Source organism: Rattus rattus, chromosome 8 (genome assembly GCF_011064425.1).
Source record: "Rattus rattus isolate New Zealand chromosome 8, Rrattus_CSIRO_v1, whole genome shotgun sequence".
Classification (NCBI taxonomy): domain Eukaryota; kingdom Metazoa; phylum Chordata; class Mammalia; order Rodentia; family Muridae; genus Rattus; species Rattus rattus.
The window spans coordinates 40,427,183-40,450,353 of NC_046161.1; the positions used below are offsets into that span (position 1 = coordinate 40,427,183).

Below are 23,171 nucleotides of genomic sequence, written 5' to 3' on the forward strand. Positions count from 1 at the left end.
GCGCCCGGCGGAAGTGATGTTGCTGTCAGTGGCGCCTCCGGCTCCCGGGAAGCTGAGAGTTTCCGCAGGGTGGCGGCTGCGGCGGCGGCGGCAGCGGCAGCAACTGCAACAGTAGCAACGAAGGCTGTGGGTGAGTTGGGGAGTAGATGTAGGGGGCTGGACTTCGGAAATACGAGTAGCCCTTGACTAGGGCTGGTTGGCAACCGCGGAGGAGGCGCTGTGCTGAGGGCACCTTGGGTCCTGGCGTGGGCGACCCTAGAGGGACCGGGCCTCCGGGTCATAGGTTCTGGACAGCATTGGTCCTAATGAGAGAGAGGCGCATTGCACAGAGCAGCCGAGTCCGCGGGAGGGAGGGAGGCATCAGTAAATTAACTCTTTGTACAGACCCTGGTTCCTGTGAGCGGAGTGAAGGGGCTTGAAGGACGGTGGCTTAAGAACAGAATCTTGAACGGGAAAGGTGCCCTTCTACCTTAGTTGAGGGAGATGGGGGTCTGTTTTCAGAGAGTGCTTAAGATTTCTTGCCCAGAAGTCTGAGTAAAAGTGCTGCTGTGCCCCTGGGTGACAGAAAAAAGCTGCTTCTCTTCCAGAAATCTCTGTTGGAACCTAGAGACTGTAGGAACCCTACCTGGGTGGATAACTGCAACCAAACCAAACTCTGGATTTACTTATGTGCAAACTAGGGAAGACACCTGGGTATCTTGGGACAAATCGAAGCAGCTCAGGGGCAGGAAGAATGTAAGAGGAAATATGCCAGGGAACTTAAGAGCATGGTGTCCCACACCTGTAATAACAGCAGTAAAGGGGTGGAAGCAAGACAATCATAAGTTCTCAGCCAACCTTTATTAGATAAAGAAAGCTTGTTTAAGCTGGGCGTTGGTGGCACACACCTTTATAATCCAAGCACTCTGGAAGCGGAAGCGGGCTGGTCTCTTTGAGTTCCAGGCCAGCCTGAAATATAGAGTGAATGAGGTCCAAGGAGTCTTTGGTAAAACAGTCTTTTCCAGAACGTTTTAAGTTGGCACCAGCTGAGTGTATGTCTGGGTACCAAGACTGTTCCAGGGTGGGCTCGGTAGACAGTAGTGAGTTTTAAAGCAGCTCAGAACCCTACATGTGCCTTGTTCCTGTCCCCACAGTTGCTCTATAGTTCTAATTTGGTAGTTGTTTCCTATGGGTGGCTGAAGACAGGGCTGGAGCCTGTGCCCTCACTGAAAACCCTACCTGCTTTTCCCATCTGGACCTTGAGAAGCGGGATTGCCAGTTTCCTGTTAATGGGGGATGCTAACAGTTAGGTCTTGCTAGGCCTTTAAAGAGGCAAACAAGAATGACATGATAGGTGAAGAAGTGGGGTATCTGGATTCTGTATTGGTGTGGCCTTATTGTGATGGATGTCTCCCAGTCTGTGGCCTGTTTTAGATCCCTGGAAATGATACTTAATGCTGGTCACTGGTTAGGCCTAGCCTTCACTATAGCTTCTGCTTTGCTGGCTTTGGTGGGACACTTTTTTGTTGTTATTGTTCCTGTTCTTGGGGCCCACAGGTCTGCAGCTGTGTTCCCAGTCGACGCTGCTCACGGTGAAGGTGACATCTCCCTCCAGTTTCACAAAATGTGTGTGGTATGGTTACAAAGACCAGGACCTAAACTTCACAGAGAGCCCAGGTAGGAATGGGGCCCCACAGTGGAAGACAGAAGGCAACTGGGAAAAAGACTTACATTGTCTCTAGATAAGAGGGAACTAGAGCTGTGTCTGGTGCCTCATGCCTGTAATCCCAGGTAGACGCAGGGGGATCTCTGTGAATTGGAGGCCAGCATAATGGTCTACATGGTGAGTTCCAGGACAGCAGAGATACATAGTGAGTTCAAGTTTAAAAAAAAAAAAAAAAAAAAAGGAAAATGGGGTCCTGATGCTGCCTGTCATAGGAGTAATTGATGTGTACTTGGAGAACCTGAATGAGCAGCCTGAAGCCACAAGCACCTGAATGATGCCAGGTTATTGGGGTACCAAGGGATGGTCCATTGTGCCATGGAATTCATCCACCGGGGTTAGCCCTGGCTCATACTCTACTTGGAGATTAACATTTTAATTAGGAATAAATGTAGATGGTAGGGGAGGGAAAGAGACTATGAATATCACGAGACTAATCACTTGAAAGAGGTGTGTTGGGCTTCCCAAGGGGAGCACACTGACAGACCACAGTCACTTCTCTGAGATTCCTATAGTTGCTGGCTTTTCTTTCTTTCTTTCTTTCTCTAATTCTTTTCCCTTTGTCTGCAGCCTGCTGTTCTGATGCCGAAAGGGAGACAGAAAGTCCCACGCTTGGATGCCCGCCTGGGCCTGCCTATCTGCCTCTGTCTGGAATTAGCCATCTTCTTTCTGGTTCCCCAGGTCATGGGCCTAACAGAGGCAGGTGGTCTTGACACCTTGGGTGCAGGGGGGCTAAGCTGGGCTGTACATCTGGACAGCCTAGAAGGTGAGAGGAAGGAAGAGAGTCTGATACAACAGGCAAATGCTGTGGCCCAGGCAGCGGGGCTGGTGAATGCTGGGCGCATTGGAGAGCTCCAGGGGCACTACCTCTTTGTCCAGCCAGCTGGGCACGGGCAAGCCATGGAGGCGGAGGCCATGCGGCAACAGGCAGAGGCTGTGTTAGCCAAGCATGAAGCTGTGCGCTGGCACTCAGAGCAGAGGCTGCTGAAGAGGGCCAAGCGCAGCATCCACTTCAATGATCCCAAGTATCCTCAACAGTGGCACCTGGTAAGTACGGCTAAGATAGACAGGGCCTGCTCTAGTGTGCTTGTGACTGAGGCTTTCTCCCACTGCCCTGTACTTTACTGAAGGGGCATGTCTGTGTACAAGGAGTATAATTTGCTCTTAGTCCACACCTTCCCTGTCTGCTGTGAAGAGCAGGCAGTGCTGAGGGTGTGCACTCTCTACAGCTAGTCGACCTGCGCTCCTGGTCTAGCGTTCCGCTTTCTAGCACGTACCTTTGGCAGAGCTGCTTCACCTCTCTGTGCCCCACCTGTAAAATGGAGGTCGTAGCAGTGCATACCTCATGGAATGACCATTAAAACAAATGAGTGTGCATGTGAAACATTTAGAAAAGTTTCTTACTCGTGGCGGACCCTGTTATGCATAGGCTGATTGCTATCCTTAACTGTATAGTAATGACCACTTAGCCCTAGCTGCCATTTCACCCTTGAGCTACCACAAGTGAGACCAAGAATTGATTAGAGGGGCAGGACTTTAATGTGCCCCGTCTGGGCTTTGTTCCCTACGAACCTGTTGGTCTGTAGTCTCTGTTTGGTTCTATGATAGAAGCCAAGGGAAGGGGTAGCTTTAACTTGCCTCTCTGGGCTGAGCTATGTGTCAGTTGGTTTCTATCTTCTACAGAATAATCGGCGGAGCCCAGGAAGAGACATCAATGTGACAGGTGTGTGGGAGAGAAATGTAACTGGGCGAGGGGTGACGGTGGTGGTGGTGGACGACGGAGTGGAGCACACCGTCCAGGACATTGCACCCAACTATGTGAGTGGCTGGGAGTGAGCCCTTGCTGCCACGTTGCTCCTTCCCTTTTGTTCCCTTTCCTAGAAGGCACTGGGCCAAGGCAGACAGCCTGGGAGGGGTTTCTGTCTCCTTTCTCAGTTAGCTTTCCAAACTTACAGTTAAGGCCCAGAAGTTGACTTTAGTCTATATCAATAATTCCTGCATCCTCTTGTTGCTGCTTACCTGGGAGGGAAGCTGGGAATGGCCCTATGGGCAACTACTTTCTCTTCAAAGGTTCTGAAAACGTCTGGCTAAGGTGGGACCTTTAGAAAGTCTGAAGTCTTTTATCCCGGGTTTTCCCCAAGCAGTGGACACAGTCCTATACCAGGCAAGAGAGACGTTTGATTTAAACAAAAACAAAACAAAACAAATAATCCTGGACCTTCTCAGTTTTCCCCAGTGTCCTTGGCTCATATTTTATAACCCTTGTTTGCTCAGGGCAGTGGGAGGAAACTCCCAGTTCCTGCTCCTGATGTTTGGGAACTGACTCCTTCAAACCAGTAAGTAACCACAAGTTGACCCTTCCGTGTTTCAGAGCCCAGAGGGAAGCTATGACCTCAACTCTAATGACCCAGATCCTATGCCCCACCCTGATGAGGAGAACGGTAACCACCATGGGACCCGGTGTGCAGGAGAAATTGCAGCTGTGCCCAACAACAGCTTCTGTGCAGTAGGTGTGGCCTACGGGAGCCGAATAGCAGGTAACTCATGCTTCCCCTATCCTTGGGAAGCTCCTGGGATACAGTGATTATTTTCTGCCTTCCCCATTCTTTTTTATACCCTCAGTGTCTGTAGCCTAAAGGAAGGAGTAAGAGCAGCAAGTTAATTAACTCATTGATTTTTCAGGGCTGTGGTATTTCAAATGGGTTGTTAGCAGCAGTATTTATTGTACCATATAAAACAGGTAAATGTGCAAATGCTCATATTTTGGGCTGTAGGTCCCAAGCTGCACCTGCTCAAGTCTTTTTCCTGTTTCTTTCTTTCTTTTTTTAAGATTTATTTACTATATATAAGTACACTGTTGGTGTCTTCAGACACACCAGAAGAGGGCATCAGATCTCATTACAGATGGTTGTGAGCCACCATGTGGTTGCTGGGATTTGAACTCAGGACCTCTGGAAGAGCAGTCAGTGCTCTCAACTGCTGAGCCATCTCTCCAGCCCTCCTGTTTCTTTCTTTAAAAAAAATAATAATTTATTTCATATATGTGAGTACACTGTAGCTCTCCTCAGACACACCAGAAGAGGGCATCAGATCCCATTACAGATGGTTGTGAGCCACCATGTGGTTACTGGGAACTGAACTTGGACCTCTGGAAGAGCAGTCAGTGCTCTTAACTGCTGAGCCACCTCTCCAGCCCATCTTTTTCCTGTTTCTGATCACATTTGTGCTCACCACTGATCCACATCACTGTGCTCTGCTGTTGTTTCCATATTTTATCAAATGCCTCCTCATAAGTGTGCCTCCCACAACTCCACATCTATGGAGGCTGCTCTCTCAGTCCCAACTCTTCAGTCCCCTGCTCTCCACTCTCCAAAGAGAGCCTAGCTGTATGGCTCTCAAGAAAGGTAGTTATACGGTTCTTCATCTCAATCTTGTTGGTCAAGGGGAAAGGATGTACACTCTTGAATCCTGACAGATGGCCTGGGAACCTAAAGCCTCAACAGGCTGGCTGTAGCCCTCGTGTTTCCAGCAGGGGGCCTCAGCACTCTGCAAATCCCCATTTGTTCTTAACTTACCATCACAATGTGACCCACTCCATTTTAGAGAAAGAACTTGAGCATCACTGGGGGTAGCAAAGGTAATGAATACTATTCACTTAATTCCTTTATTCTGTCAATTACTAAGCTAGTGTTTCACATGAAATGCCAAGCTAAGAGGGGAAATCTTAGATCATCTATATTCTAACCCAGTGTTTCCCACCTCTCAGGATCATTAGATCTGTGTTCAAGCATAATAATAGACACTTGAAAGCTAGGCATGGTAGTACATGCATGCCTGTCCATAATCCCAGGATTTGGGAAGTAGGGGAGGAGGATCAGGAATTCAAAATCATCTTTTGCTTTGTAGAAAGTTTAAGACAAGCCTATGTATGCCAGCTAAGACATACAAACAAACAAAAAAAAGGCAGGCCATAATGGCACACGCTTTTAATCCCAGCACTCAGGAAGCAGAAGCAGGCAGATCTCTTGAGTTTCAGGCCAGCCTGGTCTATAAAGTGAGTTCTAGGAGAACCAGGACTACACAGAGAAACTGTCCTAAAAAAACAAACAAACAAACAACAAAAAAACCCACATTTTTTTGAACTAGTAACACATATATGGTATAAAAATTCAAAGTGCAAGGAGGGGTCTGGTGTGTAGTTCCATAAAGTGCTTACCATGCAAGCCTGAGGACCTGAGTCAATCCCTGGCACCCATGCAGAAAGCTAGAAATGATTAGGTTTTCTCGTACAGGGAACACAGTGATAGATGAATCCATGGGGCTCACTGGCCAGCCAGCCTAACTTAGTTGGGTCCCTGGGTCCCAGTGAGAGGCCCTATGTCAAAGGCAAGGGTTCTGAAGAATACTATCCAAGATAGAAGACTTTTTGCTGCCACCACACATGCATATGCACACTGATGCATTTACACCCCCACATATGTAGCTATGAAACATACACACTCAAAGTTGCGAAAGAACATACAGCTATTCCACAATTACCACTGTACCACCTGGCACCCTACTTGGGGAATGGGGACTATTTCTAGTTTCTTATGGGACCAGTATCAGTGAGGATCTGGTATAACTTCAATACCTAGGTATCCGGGTGCTGGATGGACCACTCACAGACAGTATGGAAGCTGTGGCATTCAACAAACACTATCAGATCAATGACATCTACAGCTGCAGGTAAGGAGAGGAGAGCTGCATGTGAGGAGGTGAGAGAGTTGAGTCTCTGGGACAGATCTGTAAAAAAAAAAAAAGCATAGCAAAATAGGCTGCCCCTAGCCTAGCAGGGATTCCTTGTTAGACTCAGCTAATAAGGCCATTTCCCTCATTTATCTAGATTCCCAGCCCCAGGGTACTCAGTCTTAAACATGCCACAAAAAGAGTGTCCCAAAATGCCTGCATTTGTTGTGTATACTTACAGTGCTCTTAGAAGAAAGTGCACTGAGTTCAGTGCTCCCTGCAAAGATGCTCTTGAAGCTTCAGGCTGTGGGTTTAGGAGCTGGATAAGAGGAGTTTAGGATGGATGGCCCCCATCATATTAATAGAGCCTGTTCTTCCCCTGACCAGTACCTTTCTTGAATTCTCTTTAATCTATTTTTATTGGGGGTATGTGGGGTGTGTGCCAGTGCCATGATCAGAGGACAACCTTGTGTAGTTTCCCCTTCTACCTTTATATGGGCCCCTGGGATCAAAGTCAACTTTCATAGCAAACACCTTTACCCCTGAGGCATCTCATAGGCCCTGCTCAACTTAAGAACCAAGAACTTGTCTAACATGCCAGCACGCACTTTTAATCCAGCACTCAGAAGTTAGAGGCAGATGGATCTCTAAATTCAAGGCCAGCCAGGTCTACATAATGAGTTCCAGGACAGCCAAGGCTACACAGAGAAACTTATCTCTTGACAACAACTACCACCTTTGAGCTAGAGGAATGGCTTGGTGGCTGAGAGTGCTTGATGCTCTTACAGAGGACCTGGTTTCAGTTCCCAGTAACCACACGATGGCTCATAACATTCAGTCACTCCAATTTGAGGGAATCTGAAACCTGGCTTCTAGGGGCATTCCATACATGTTGAACTTGTACGTACATTTGGGCTAAACACTCAGATACAACCTTTTTTTTTTTTTTTTTTTTTTTTTTGGAGCTGGGACCGAACAGGGCCTTGGTTTTGCTAAGCAAGCGCTCTACCACTGAGCTAAATCCCCAATTCCAGATACAAACTTTAATAAAAGGAAATCCAAGCGCTTATGCAAACTGAACAGTTATCAAGCCTAGCAGTAGCTCTGTAAGTCACAGGAGGGCCCTGTCCCTATGCCACTATGTATCTTCTGCTTCCCTGGGACCTGAGGAAGGATAGGCGAAGTCATTCTAAATTGGGATATTTCCAAGTAAAGAAGAGTCTTAGCGTGTACTTCCGCTTTCCACTTTGGAAGAAAATGGACCCATGACACCATGTGTCTTTTAATCATGGGGTTCCTTGGGAGCAGAGTAAAACCTCGAGCAGGAGAATGGCTTGGTAAGTCAGGGAGAGCCTAGATGGGTAGCTCCAACTTGGTTCTACTCTTCCCTTTGCGTATCTCAACAGCTGGGGCCCCGATGATGATGGGAAGACAGTGGATGGTCCTCATCAGCTTGGGAAGGTAATTGAGGAGCATGAAGAATGGGGAACCTTTGAGACCCTCTTTATTTGGTTTTAGAAAAACCTCCAATCAAACCCTCTTCCCATCCTACTTTCATTATAGTGCCCAACTTATACCATTTAGCATCCTGTCAAAAAAGATTGTGTGCCTCCCTAGGAATGGGGGTTGTGGGACACTGGTGCTTGGAGAAGGAATGGAATGAGAACTTCAGCTTGTTTCTCTGGGATCTCATTCTGGGTTTCTATTCATCACTCTGCTCAGTTATCTGATAAGCAGAATAGATCTGTCGAAGACTATTCTTTTTTTTTATTTTTTAGATTTATTGAGTTTTGTGTGCAATGGTGTTTTCCCTGCATGTATATCTGTGAGGGTATCAAATCCCCTGATGTTGGAGTTGCAGACAGTTGTGAGCTGTCACGTGGGTTCTGAGAATTGAATCTGGGCCCTCTGGAAGAGCAGCCAGTGCTCTTAACTGCTAAGCCATCTCTCCAGCCCAAACATTGTCAATTCTTAGCTTTCTCCCCACTTGATGTGTGTGTCTAAATCTCTTTCCCCTTTCCCCAGGGCCTCTCCCTTGTTCTTTTCTTGTTCTAGAAGTGGGAGGAGAAGGATGGCTGGTTCAGTAGGTACAGGCTTTTCTATTAGCTGCCTGACTAATAGCCTGACATTTTTGTTCTCCAGGCTGCCTTACAACATGGAGTGATGGCTGGTCGCCAAGGCTTTGGAAGTATCTTTGTGGTTGCCAGTGGTAATGGTGGCCAGCACAATGACAACTGCAACTATGATGGCTATGCCAACTCCATCTACACTGTCACCATAGGTATTGGTCTAGAGACTCCATGGGCATGGAGTCACCCGGGTGTGTTTTGTGTCTCCACTCGTTCTGTTTATCTAAGTGTATAATCACAGTCATCTCTTGAGGATCAGATAGTACTAGCCCAGCTCTTGTAAGCTCTGAGGGTTTCTCTGGGGCATGTTCAACCATTCCCTAGAAATCACCCGCCTGTCTTCACTACCATTATGTAGGTTTGAACTACACATTGGTCTCTTTCCATGGCCACTGGCTTAAAGCTGCCTCTGGCTACCCTTTAACCGGAATTAAGGACTGCTGTCATGCACTCCCAATTATAAAGTTTGTCATTTTACTTTTTATTATTTGTTTACTTGACTTCCTACCTGACTATAGGCTTCTTGACATCAGCCTCATACTGACTCCTTAGATCACAAGGAACTGTCCCTACCCCTCTCTAGCACTGCATACTGTGTCCTTCCTACACCTTCCAAGATGTAGCCTTTTCCACATGGTTCTGATACCTAATATGTATGACTCACAGTAGATCTTAGTACAAATTGAAAACAAGTGACCAAGTACAGAGGTGGAAGGCCCTCACTTTTGCCTGAAGCCTGTGGGAAGAGTGGTGTAGCGCAAGAAATCCCTCTGCTGTTTGAGGTCCCTGCCCACATACAGATGAGGGCTGTGGTCCTCCTCTGAGCTCATCCCTTCATGATGAAGACAACTCAGGTGCTACCTATACGATCCTTATGTGAGCTCCTGTCTTGTTTTTCTGTGCCAGGAGCTGTGGATGAGGAGGGACGGATGCCTTTTTATGCAGAGGAGTGTGCCTCCATGCTGGCAGTCACCTTCAGTGGAGGAGACAAGATGCTGCGGAGCATTGTGAGCACGTCCGGGACCCTGGCCATGTGGCAGTGAGGGCAGGGGTGGCTTGAGACAAGGGCTCACGCAGTGCCCAGCTGAGTAGGAACTCATAATATGGTTCAGATTGGCCTTGAATATACTGGCCATCTTCCTGCCTTGGCCTCCTGTGTGTTGAGATTACACACGTAATGCACCACACCTGGTAAAACAGGTCTCTTTCACCTCATTGTTTGAGAAAGGGTCGTATAACTTAGGCTGGTCTTCAGGTCATTGGAGCTGAGGATTCCATTGACTTCCTGATCCTCCTGCGTTAGTGGTTCAATCTTAAACTTTTTAACTTGTTCGCAGAATACCTATGGCAGAATTTGGGCCTTTACAACTGTCTGTGTGCTATTCAGTCCTTTTATAAATACTGACTGCCATGTTCACCTTAGGAATAAAGGCAGTGCTTGTCTCAGGGATGCACAGGACAGGAAGTTGGAACTGACCCTGTCCTTCACTAGACCTCTAACTTAAGCCAAAGCCTGAGAATGCAGCAGGGGAGTGGAGAGCTTCTGTAGTCCACACAACCTTTGAAGGACTCAGGACATCTGCTGGGCTCCAACCCAGCCTTCATCAGTCAAGCCTCTGGACCAGAGTCCCAGAGAAAACCCTGGATGTCCCTGTTGCCACTAACAGTGTCAAGTAAGAATTGAATGCTCCAGGCCAAAGCTGGGCAGGAGCCAGATGCTTGTTAGCATTTGCCAATGGCCAGTTGGGTTGTCCCTGAGCTTACTGGGAATTAAGTAGCTTCAACTTCACACAGGGTCAAGTTCATTTTACAAATGAATTTGTTATGCCAGTAAATGACTTCTGGTCAACACAATGTTCCAAGGCTCTATGCCAGTTGACCCCAACCCTGGGGAGACAAGAGAAAAATAGAATAAAGTGAAAAGCAAGAAGTTTACAGGCTACCTGGGGTGCTGGCCTGTGTTAGAATAGGTGCCTGCTCCTTACCACCTGGCAGAGTTCTGGGACCCTCTCATCTTGTCCCCTGTAAGGACCTAAGAAGGCTCTGTAACGGAATCGTCATGGTTGCTCTACAGAGCCTAGCTTTACCCCTCCCAACTCAACTCGCTTTCTCACCCTCACCCCACCTTCCATCTGAACTATAATTTGTCCAGATTTGTAAAGGGAGTTTATTCAGCCAAGTTCCCATCTTTGGAATGCCCTTGCCTTGGCAACCTCCTGTTGTGTGACCAGGCAGCTGCATGGGGCTGTCTCTGAGGATAAGGGCCAGGGGAATAGGCTTCCCACAATCTGGCTTCTTGCCCAGGGAGCTTCCCTAGATTTTCCTAGCACTGTGTGATGTTCTTGCCATTATGGGCAAGTTCGCAGACTTTGCATCTGTACTCTAGACTATCACAGAGAGGCTGTTTCCTTAACAGGAAAAAATCAATCTGTTCCCTGGCACCAATCAGGCTTCCTCTCTGGTTGAGACCACACCATGGAGTGTTTTTCCCTTTCCTTTGGGAGATCACAGTGTCTGGGTGAAAATGGCATCTCTTGGCAGCTGCTGTAACAGCTGGGGTGGGGTGGGGCTAGGGGAGGTGATGGCAAAAAGCAGCTCTTTGCGGAAGTTGGCACTCTGGTCTAGCCTGCACCAGCTTTGTGATGGAGAGAAGCTTTAACAGGGCTTACCCAGCTAGACTTTGTGACACTGTTGTTGATGGGGCATCACCTTGATGCCAAACAGATGCTGTCTTGTTTTCATGTCTCATTTGAGAGGCATGAGTAGGAGAGAGGAGCTCACAGAAACCAACCAAGATTCCAACCAGAGCAGGGAAATAGCTTGTCCAGTGGTCAGTAGTGCACAGCAGACAGGCCGTGTAGATACTGAGACTGCAGTAGGCTTCAAGCGAAGGCTGTAATCATCTCAGGGAACATGCACCCTGGGTTCCCACAGTTACTCTCCCAGCTCCAGCCAGAGCCCAGTAGATCTAGCCATTTCTCTGGCTAGCTGTGTTATGGAGAGTTGAGGTAGAAAATTTAGGAATGAAATGACAAAAGGAAACAAACAAAAAATTAGAAGAGCAAGAATCACGAAACTTACCCTCTTGCAACTGCTGTCACTTTCAGTTTCTATTAACTATTGATTGATACTCTGTGCATAAGAGCAGAGGGCCACCTGAGAGACTTGTTCAAGGACTGTCTTGTTCCCTTCTTCCAGTGTCTAACCCCCCACTCCTTATTCCACTTTGCAGGTGACTACTGACTGGGACCTTCAGAAGGGCACTGGCTGCACTGAAGGCCACACAGGAACCTCAGCTGCAGCCCCTCTAGCAGCTGGCATGATAGCTCTCATGCTGCAGGTGCGACCCTGCCTCACGTGGCGGGATGTCCAGCACATCATTGTCTTCACAGCCACTCAGGTGAGAGTTAGCGACTGGCTGAGAAGTGCCCAGCCCACCCACTCCATGGCTGAACTGTCAGGAGACAGTTTCAAATGTCTCGGTAGGATATGTAAAGCATGGGTGTGAGGACTCCATCAATATCACAGACCCAAGATGAGCTGTGGCGTGGCACTCTCACTTGGAAGCCTGTCCTCTTGAGTCCTTCTAGGGAAGCAAGTCACTCATGGGGTTCTGACTTTTTTTCTTACCCTTTTGGAGGGAATCCATTCCTAGCAGCCTCAGTGGGAATGTCTGGACTAGACCAGTTGTCAGGTGAGCAGGGAGAAGAGAGTCAAGCAAGGCTAGAGATTCACCAAGACTTCTATTCTTTCAGTATGAAGATCATCGTGCAGACTGGCTCACCAATGAGGCTGGATTCAGCCACAGCCATCAGCATGGTTTCGGCCTGCTCAATGCCTGGAGACTTGTCAATGCAGCCAAGGTAAACCACATGTTAGCCAGCAGGACACCCTGCATAGAGAGAGACTGAGAGAAGGTACCAATGTCTGAACATCACCTGGCATTTTACTGACACTTGACCACGTTAGCCTTATCCTGGCTGAGCCATCTATCTTATCAGTAGAGAGTGGAAGATCCCTAATTGTTAGTATAGTGAGAGGAGAACTGGAACGGACTCTAAGGCTCTCAGTGCTTCTGCTTTCCTCCTGCCCATCAGACACTTGGAACACAGAAGGAACCTCAAGTGAAAGAGTATGATGACAGAAAAGCTAGACCTTAGACAGCTTTGTGTTGTGTGTGTGTGTGTGTGTGTGTGTGTGTGTGTGTGTGTGTGTGTGTGTGTGTGAGAGAGAGAGAGAGAGAGAGAGAGAGAGAGAGAGAGAACAATAAGTTTTGTTTGTTAATTGCTGTCCCCTACTTTTCCTTGAACAGATCTGGACGTCTGTCCCTTACTTAGCTTCCTATGTCAGCCCCATGCTGAAAGAAAATAAGGCTGTTCCACGGTCCCCCCACTCTCTGGAGGTCCTATGGAATGGTAAGCCTTCAGCACAAGGGGTTAATGTTACGTCCAAGGCTTGAGGTGGGTGATGGGGAAGCTAAGCTAAGCTCATCCTCCCTGCCCAGTTCTCCCCCTTCCTTCAGTAGCTGAGCTGTAGCCAAACCTGTGGAGTTTTCTTTGACCATTTTAGGGCATGTTGCTGCTTCTGAGTTGGCTGGCCTCTGGCTGCTTAACAAGACCTTTCTCCTGAGTTCCTAATAGTAAGGCGGAGCTGTAAGCAATAGACTAGGAAGCCAGAGGGCTGAGTGGGAGAGGGGCTTAGGGCGTCTCAGCAGGGTTGAAAGAAGTCCTTGTGACTTCCATGCAAAAATCTTGTCAAACAGCCCTATACAGTCCAGAGGCCCCAGTGTGTCGGAGAGGAGGGCATGGCTCGGTTCTTAATTTCCTCCAGAGAAAACCAGATGCCATCTCTAAGGGGTGGGACAAGCACAAGTACAGGGCCTCTGGGCCAGAGCTGCTACTGTGCTGTTGCTCTTTCCTCTCTGCTTGCCATTACAAGGTCTGTCTGTGAAGGAGTGCAGGGCATCTTCTGACCCACGGGATGTGGCTACATGCTAACCACAGAGGTAGAAACCCTTCTGAGAGAGATGGGAAGCTGGATCTAGATGTTTTATGCAGCAACCTTCTGCCTGCGTTGTTTTTGTTTGGGTGCTTGGGAAAGAACCCATTGCCTCATACATCCTAAGCACACATGCCCTACCACTCAGCTCTACCCCAGCTTCTCTACATGCACATTTCTCAGTTATTCCTACTCTTAGCCCCATGTTTACCTTGAGAAAATTTGACAACCAGAGTTATTTGCTATTTTTTGTGAATACTGAGGTGTATGTGCTCCATGCCGATATCAGAACTCTATCCTTAATTTTCCTGTGCCCCTTGAAAGTGCTCAGACCAGAGACATGGTGTCTAGAAGAAAGAATGACCAAAGGAGGGACCTTGGGTGGGAGGATAGGACAGCCTTTCTTATGGACACTTCAATGAGAAAGGTTAAACACCTTTCTCCCTAAGCATATCCCACTCTTGTCAGTTTCCCTGTGCATGGAAGGAGACAGGGCCTAGGGGATACATTTTTCCATGAGCAGCATGCTGTCATAGGAAGAGCAGAAAACATACCCAGGAATGTGGTTCTGGAAAGCCCCTGGCCTTTCCACACTGTCTTGGGGATTGTGGGCCTTTTAACCTATACTCTGTTCGGGGCTGTTTCCTCTCACTTCTGTCAGATGAACAAGTGAGCTGCCCAGTGTCAGAGACCTCCAGTTCTGTTGTCCTCTGCTTCATCATCCAGGGACTGTGGCCCCTTAACTTAAAGTCTGACATCTCCCGTAAGAACCAGGTGGCTGGCAGTTGTCTGTTGGCCACTAGAAAGCATAGAAGGGAAGTGAAGAGAGCAGGATACAGGGCAGGAGGTAAAGATCCAGGAGTCTGGCTGGTGGCATCTTCCATCAGAGTGGTAAGCAGGCCTTCCTACTGCAGAAGCCAGGGGAAGATCTCTTACCCTGAGCACATTCAGCCTTCGATAGATAGAACGAAGCAGGATAGAAAGCGTGAGCCTGGAAGGCTGGCTTGGTGGTCACACAGTACAGAACTGAGTGACTCAGCCCCATCCCCTACAATCAATCCTGGATGGTCTAGACACCTCATCCCAGTCAGCCACAATTGATCACCTTACAGACACAAATAAGCCAGACCCTGTGCCCTGGAGCCAATGATCATAGTCTTCAAGCAAAATCAGGCTGACTGTAGGTTGAGGGCTGAAAACAAACTTTTTTTTTTTTTTTCTTTTTTTCGGAGCTGGGGACTGAACCCAGGGCCTTGCGGTTGCTAGGCAAGTGCTCTACCACTGAGCCAAATCCCCAACCCCTTGAAAACAAACTTTTTAAGAAACAGAAGGAAGCTGAGCATGATGACAGCTGTCTGTAGTCCTGCACTCAGGTGTCAGAGGACAGGAAGATTACTGTAAGTTCATCCTGGCTTACATAGTGAGTTCCCGGCCAGCCAGGACTGCAGAGGGAGGCTCTGTTTTAAAAAGTGAGAAAGGAGGCAGGCAGAAGGAGCTGAGTACCAAGACAGTAGCAGAAGAGATGAAATAACCTTAAAGGGCCCAGAGCATTGTTAACCAGGACTTTTAGTTGTAATGGAGATGTCCAGATGTGTGCAACTGTTGAGTCTGTCAAACATTTCATGGTAGCTAGGGCCAGGGAATGTGACGCCTTAAAGTCTGACATCTTCCATAGGTACTAAGTAGCTGGCAGTTGCTGCCCAATTGTGATTCCCTGTCAAGGAAGTAAACTTTTTTTTTTCTCTTTTTCGAGACAGGGTTTCTCTTTGTTGCCCTGGCTGTCCCAGAACTTGCCCTGTAAGCCAGGCTGGCCTCGAACTCAAGTCCACTTGCCTCTGCCTCCTAATTGCATTTAATAACAGTGAATTTTTATTTTAACCATCTGCATGTTTCTAAGCAAGCATGTTGAGCAGAGCAACTCGAGCAAAACAGGCTTGCATTTTTTTCCCACTGGAAGTCAGTGAGGAGGAAGCAGTTCACACTGGGTGTGAAATCTCTGTTGGGTGGGAAGAGAGTGGGCTTTGCTGGGAGTTTCTTCACTGGAGAATGGAAGATTCCAGAACGCTCACTTGCACCTGTGCTTTGTGCACAGTCCAAGTCTGCCAGCAGTCCTCTGCCTCATGAGTACTGCTCTCCTTTCTTCCTCTCCTCTCCAACTTCAGGCCACTGATGTTTCTCCTGCTTCCCATCTAGCTGAAGTCCCTACCTCCTTCAAGATTCTGTTTGTCTGTATTTTCTCCTTTCCTTCCTTCATCACTCCCTGCCCACCTCACTTTCCTAATAGTAATTGAACCCAGGTTCTTCTTCGTGCTAGTAAGTTCTCTACTACTAAACTATATTCTCAGCAGACTCATGGTGCCCATTTTTGGTCCCATCCAAGGACAAATTTGTAGTTTATCCTTCTGAACCTTGTTGCAGATCATAGATTAGCCCCTGTCTTACTCTGCTGCCTGTGATTCCCTCTGCTCCATTGTCCTCTCTGGCCTCCCTCACTGTCCAAAGTTCCTGTTTTCTTTATGTACTTGAGACTCTTGGACCACGAGTGTCTTTGAGCTGTATTCTGACTCGTTTCCCACCCCCACCACTCTGTTTCCTCCCTCATCAGAGCTGCTGTGTTTGATTTCAGCCCCCCTTCTACACGGTTCCTCCTCTTAAATCTTATTTTGATTGCCCATGAAATAAATAGGAAGGCTAGAGGTTGTCATAGCTTACAACAAATTATGGAAACAAGCAAACCAAGTTTGATATCTTCTAGATAGACTATGAAAGGTTAAAAGAAAAAAAATGCTGGATAATATAATATGTGATGACCAGTTTCTTAGGATTTCTAGTGTTGCTGAAACACCATGACCAGAAGCAATGTGTGAAAGAAAGAGTTTATTTTAATTGTAGATTACAGTCTATCATGGAGGGAACTGAAAAGGGATTGGAGGAGCTCTGCTTACTGGCTTGTTTTTGCTCAGCCTGATTTCTTTTTTTTTTTTTTTTTTTTTTTTTTCGGAGCTGGGGACCAAACCCAGGGCCCTGCGCTTGCTAGGCAAGTGCTCTACCACTGAGCTAAATCCCCAACCGTAGCCTGATTTTTTTTTTTTTTTTTTTTTTTTTCGGAGCTGGGGACGGGACCAGGGCCTTGCGCTTGCTAGGCAAGCGCTCTACCACTGAGCTAAATCCCCAACCCCCACAGCCTGATTTTTTAATACATTCAACTGCACAGAGGTGGTACTGCCCCCTCCATGGGCTATGCCCATTCATATCAGTCATCAGTGAAGAAGTTCACAGGCCATTGTGGTAGGGACATTTTCTTAGTTGAGGTTCCCTCTTCCTAAATGACAAAAAAACTCAACTAGCTGGTATTCAAAGTAGTTGTCCATTTTAGGCATTAACTTATTTAATTCTATTAAAAATAATAGTTTACCCAAATTCATTGCCATCCAGGTCTCTGCCCACAGCACTTAAAAATCAATGTAAGCCAGGTATGGTAGCATATGCCTTTAATCCCAGCATTTGGAAGGCAAAGGCAGGAAGATCTCTGAGTTCCATGCCAGCCTGATCTAAACAGTGAGCTCCAAGACAGCCAGAGCTGTCTACATAGAGAGACCTTACCTCAAACAACCAAAATAAACCAAAATAAACAAAAACAGAGTCAGATGTAAGGATCAAGCAAGGTAGGGGTTATTGTTTGACTTTCATTTTCCTTTGTATTAGTATTTTCTAAAGATTTAGCCTAGTGGTGGCAGCACATGCCAGCACTCAGGAGGCAGAGGCAAGCGGATCTGAGTTCCAGGACAGCCAGTGCTACTCAGGGAAACAATGCCTTGAAAAACAAAACAAAAAAGTAAAGTCCTTCTTTTTATCTTAGATTCCCATTCCCATATTTCTCAGCACCCCTCTGTCTTCCTTATCTGTAAAGTTAAGATGTCACTCTTTGGGCTGGAGAGATGGCTCAGCAGTTAAGGGCACTGGTTGTTCTTCTATAAGTCCTGAGTTCAATTCCCAGCAACCACATGGTGGCTCATAACTGTTTGTAATGAGATCTGATGCTCTCTTATGGGCATGCAGGTGTACATGCAGATACAGTACTCCTAGACATAAAAAATAAAAAAAGATGTTAGGCTGGAGAGATGGTTCTGTGGTTAAGAGCATTGGCTGCTCTTCCAGAGGACCCAGGTTCAATTCTCAGTACCCACATAGCAGCTCACAACTGTCCATAACTCCTGTTCTAGCACCCTTACATAGGCATATATGTAGTCAAAACACCATTAAACATAAAATAAATTATTTTTTAAAAGATGTTGCTAAACTTTGTCTTATGTGTTGAAAAAATTAATGCAAGAAAAGATACTTTAAGAAGAATTATGGGGTTGGGGATTTAGCTCAGTGGTAGAGCGCTTGCCTGCAAGTGCAAGGCCCTGGGTTCGGTCCCAGCTCCAAAAAAAAAAAAAAAAGAAGAAGAAAAAGAAGAAGAAGGAGGAGGAGGAGGAGAAGGAGAAGAAGGAGAAGAAGAAGGAGAAGAAAGAGGAGGAGGAGGAGGAGGAGGAAGAGAAAAGAAGAAGGAAGAAGGAGGAGGAGGAAGAGGAGGAGGAAGAAGAAGAAGAGTATTATTATTATTATTATTATTATTATTATTATTATTATTATATTGGGCTGGAGAGATGGCTCAGCGGGTAAGAGCACTGACTGCTCTTCCAGAGGTCCTGAGTTCAATTCCCAGCAACTACATGGTGGCTCACAACCATCTGTAATGGGATCCGATGCCCTCTTCTGGTGTGTCTGAAGATAGTAACAGTGTATTCATAAAATAAATAAATCTTTAAAAAAAAAAAAGAAAGAAGAAGAATTATATCTCACTGCAGTCTAATTTCTTGGTTCCTAGTTGAGTCTCCCAGTTTGTTACTCCCCCCTCAACACCTTTATTCTGAAAGAATTATAAATTTGTTGAAATTTGCAAAATGATCAAGGAAATATCATATACCCCTTCCTTAATGTTAGTGTCCTGTAATTATAATATGGTATCAAAGCCAAGTACTTACTGTTGGTACAGCACCTAGAACAGGATCAGTTTCACAGTTTTGCATCTGTGTGTGTGTATGCACGCAGCTCTGTGATAGATCATGTATGTACTTGTGTAACCACTACCACAGTCGGGATCTGAAATGTGCTATCATAGGACCTCTTTGTGGCCACATGAATCTCTTCCACATCCCTGATGTCTGGAAAGTGTAATTAAGCAGTATAAATCCTTGAGATCGGCATTTTTATTCTGCATAACTTTTTTGAAGCGTATCCAGTCTAGTAGTTTTATAAATTACTATTGTATTGTCTTAAATACATGAAAATTCTTTATTTACCTCTATCTTTTTAGTACTGTCCCCCATCTAGAATGCCCTCCGCTAGTCTGAATTGATTTCCTCACTCAGCACTCAGTGCTATGTGCCTCAACTCATCTGATATGCTGCACATCAAGTGTCATTTTGTGTTTGCAAATAGAGCTAAGGACTATGTATACTTCTCTGTATTCTCTTCATCTTGTACAGTGCCTCAAGTGTGGGAGGTGCACAGTGGATGGGTTTGAGCAGATGAATGATGGAGTTCTTATATCATCTTGGCCGTATTGTCTCCCTAGCTAGACTCTGATCTAGGTAGGAACTTGACTACAGCATTGCATTCCATTTGCTGGAGTACATTGTATTACTGATGTTGTATGTGGCTTTGGTACATGCGTGCCTTTGTGTATGTTGGGATGAAATGAGGGCATGTTTATGGGCTAGTTTCCAAACTGCCTAGTCTGACTTCCTATAGTCAGCAGGACGGACCTGGAGATGTCGGGGCTGAAGACCCTGGAACATGTGGCGGTGACAGTCTCCATCACTCACCCACGACGTGGCAGCTTAGAACTGAAACTGTTTTGTCCCAGTGGCATGATGTCTTTGATCGGCGCGCCCCGCAGCATGGACTCGTATGTACACCTGCTCATGGCCACCCAACCTCTCTTCATAAGGGCCTTCTCAAACAGACACTGAAGGAAGCTGTACCCCTGGTTGTCCTTAGCAACTGGAAGCCATTGACCATACTTTATTGACGTGTCCATCCACACTTGGCATTCTACTCTCCATGTGTTCCCCTAACCCTATGGAAAGCTAAGTGTAGTGCTGTGGTGGCTATAACCCCGGTGCTGGAGATGCTGGTAAGACAAGGACACCAGCCTGGGCTACCTAGCAAGACAAGCCAACAGCCTAAGGTATAGGCTCAGTTGTAGACACTTGTTCAGCATGCTGGGCTCAACGCAGAAAGAACAGCACATACTGTGACCCCCGTACTCAAGTTGCTTAGGTGGAAAAGGAAAAAAAATCACGACCAGATAGGGCTTTATGGTTTGACCTGTCTAAAAGGGAGAAAAGAACTTAGATCTGTAGGGTTTTTAGCCCTGTGCTTTCACCACTGGCCTATACACAAAGTCAAAGCTAACTTGTACTGAGATCCCAGGAGCAGGATAGCTGTCCCAGGGGCTTATGGGGCCTTCCTGTTTCTGTGCTGTTTCAGCTGTCTGTGCTAGGCATCCATGTGCTTTCTTTGCTCTTTCCCAGGGACCCTAACGGCTTCAATGACTGGACATTTTCCACTGTGCGGTGCTGGGGGGAAAGAGCAAGAGGAGTCTACAGACTGGTTATCAGGGATGTAGGTGAGCCCTCCTGTCTTACACTCCCTCGTCCCCCTTGAGTCTCACGCTGCCCACAGGAAGTGCTCCATTGGTAATAGGCAGGGTTGCTGTTGGTGAAGATGGTACATGCCAATAAGTGTGTCCTCTCCTAAAAGTAGGCATTGTCCGTAAAACTGCTCATTTATACTGCCTCTATAATCCTTGGAGAAGTGACTGATGCATTTTTCCTCAGGATAGCAACAAAAATTCCTTGTTGAAACCACATTTCAAGCCCTTTCACATATAACCATCCTTCGGCCCGTCCTGATAGGCAGGTAAGGGCAGGACAAACTTTCACCATTTTGCTTTTTAGAGAAACGGAGGTCCTTAGGCTTGAAGCGAGTTGTTAAGGATCATGATAGAAGTGAGGTCACAATAGCAAGAGTATTAAATAACCGTAGTATCAGCACAGGGCGTCTGGGCATGGAGCCCAGCCTTCCCAGCTTCCGGTCAGGATAGGCATTCACATGACCAGCAGCCTTTGACCTTTCGTTTTGATAGGACATTTTTTCCTTTGAAGGAAAAGTCTGGGCATGCCCCAGAGTATGGGAGGCAAAGGCAAAACACTGCTCTCCATATGCCCTTCAACCTTTCTGTTCTGTCTGTAGGATACCCTGTGAGGTACTTCTGCAGAATCCTTGGGGGTCTGTGGGACACAAACTGTGAATGGCAGACCATGTGGTCTGAATCCCCTTGGGTGGCTGGGTGGACCAGGCTCTATTGTTGTGCATGGCCCACAGTACACAGCATATGTCTACCCACTTACTGCCCTAGGAGATGAGCCGCTCCAGGTGGGCATCCTCCAGCAGTGGCAGCTGACGCTGTATGGCTCCACGTGGAGTCCAGTAGACATCAAGGACAGACAAAGGTAGGTGCATCCATCAGAGGAAAGAGGGAGAGGGCTCTTGAGAAGTAGGGAAGCCCAACCTCCTGATGCCAACTGTGCTTCAGGCTTAGGCCAAGGGACAGAGTCATGAATTGGGAACTCATGGTACCCCCACGCTTCCTGCTTTGGGGCTCCCCTCACTCTTCAGCTACAAGGTTGGGGCAGATGGTGTAAGTACCAGGTTAGCAGTGTATCCTTGTCTCTCTTTGTCCTGTAGTCTCTTAGAAAGTGCTATGAGTGGAAAATACCTGCATGATGACTTCACTCTGCCTTGCCCACCTGGACTGAAAATTCCTGAGGAGGATGGTTACAGCATTACCCCTAACACACTCAAGGTACAGAGACTGAAACTCTAGCCATAGCTAACACAGGATTGTCCTGGGGGATTTGTTCCTTGGTATTACTCCAGATGAAGTGGGAAATGAGAGATTTAGAGGGCATGCAACCCTAACATCACTGTTAGTGTCTTCCTAGAAGAAAGTACATGTATATAAGGAAAGTTAACATAGTGCTTGGGTTGAGAAATGTGGTCCCAGAAGGGAGAGATTGCCTGGGCTCGTGTTTCTGGGCTAGACCTGTCACTAACCCAGCAGTGCTTGGCTTTCCAGACCCTTGTGCTGGTTGGCTGCTTCAGTGTCTTCTGGACCATTTACTACATGCTAGAAGTGTGCCTGAGCCAGAGGAGCAAGGCTTCCACCCATGGCTGCAGGAGAGGATGCTGCCCCTGGCCCCCACAAAGCCAAAACTCCAAGGAAGTGGGGACAGCACTAGAATCAATGCCACTGTGCAGCAGCAAGGACCTGGATGGAGTGGATTCAGAGCATGGGGACTGCACAACTGCCTCTAGCTTGCTGGCCCCAGAGCTGCTGGGGGAAGCTGACTGGAATCTGTCCCAGAACAGTAAGAGTGACCTGGATTGTCCTCCCCACCAACCCCCAGACCTGCTGCAGGGGAAGGATGGACAGATCTGCTGACCCCAGAGCCCAGCTTCTTCCATGTACAACAGGCTCTTCCTAAACTTGGTTATGAGGCTTTCAATCATGGATGCTCAGGAGAGAATGGTCCTGATAGTGACATCTGCCACCCAAGGCCTCTGAAGCATTCTCAGCCTTCTCAAGAGGGTGAGGGCCATCTTCATTAAGCGCAGTGGTAAGGGACTGGTGTTCATGGCTCTAGCTGAGCTTTGCTGAGAGCCTTTCAACAAGGGGTTGGCGCCCAGGCCAGGCAGCCCTTGATTTCATCTCTCTCGGGCTAGTCACTGTCCTAGGCCATCGGGACCTCCGCCCCTTCACAAGTTATGCAGCAGGTGCCTGTATACCTAGGAACACTCAACAGAAGTGCCGCTGTACCGAGGACCAGAGAGAGGCTGGCAAGAGCTTAGACATGCCTACCCTGAAAGCAGCTGCCTTCATTACCCTTTCCCGTGTGCCTGTTCTGAAGCCCGTACCTTCACTACCACTCGCCCTTCCTGCTGAAGGAATGGTGGTGTGTTCCCAGGAAAACTGGGAGGCACAGGGTTCCCAGCAAGCACCCTTGCTGCCTCATTGGGGAAGTTGGCCTGCTGGACTGCAGAGAGCTGAGACACAGTGTTTTCTAAGATAGCATGGGAGCCCCTGCCTATGACCACCTGTCTTCCTCTGCAAAGTGCTCAGGGAAATGGCCTTCATTCCAGAGGCCAGCTGTCCGCCTGACTTTTCCTCCATTCTTGGCCTTCTCCCCTTCCCATCTTCGGAGCTAATTGTTAATATGAATTTTTTAATGCTTAAGATTTGATTTTTACTTTTCAAAGCAACATTTTGTTGAATTTTTTTCTGCACAGCTTTCCAAAATAAAAAGCAGAAGTAAAAAAATCCAAACAATTCCACCACTCCCAGCTTTCCCTCCTTCTGCCAACCCAGAGCTATTCAGGTGTCAAGTCACTCTTCTTCCCCACAGCCTGGTTCCTCTGAAGCTCTGGGCCTGTGGGGCCCGAGAAGTCAGCCTGAAGGCAGCGGCCAGGAACACGTGACCCCATGTGCTCCCACCCTCAGG

At 47.4% G+C, this 23,171-nt stretch overlaps 1 protein-coding gene across 1 annotated transcript; it reads left to right on the plus strand.

Moving 5' to 3' along the window:
* The first annotated feature begins 15 nt into the window (after window positions 1-15).
* Pcsk7 (proprotein convertase subtilisin/kexin type 7) lies at window positions 16-22,996 on the plus strand. Its single transcript, XM_032909499.1, has 17 exons — window positions 16-130; window positions 1,537-1,656; window positions 2,273-2,749; window positions 3,386-3,520; window positions 4,074-4,239; window positions 6,340-6,430; window positions 7,837-7,891; window positions 8,573-8,711; window positions 9,466-9,566; window positions 11,792-11,959; window positions 12,315-12,422; window positions 12,872-12,974; window positions 19,357-19,513; window positions 20,142-20,236; window positions 21,029-21,122; window positions 21,358-21,475; window positions 21,749-22,996. Exons 3-17 carry the CDS (start codon window positions 2,285-2,287, stop codon window positions 22,112-22,114), a joined length of 2,361 nt encoding a protein of 786 aa, XP_032765390.1. The 5' UTR covers window positions 16-130; window positions 1,537-1,656; window positions 2,273-2,284; the 3' UTR covers window positions 22,115-22,996.
* The last annotated feature ends 175 nt before the right edge of the window (window positions 22,997-23,171 follow it).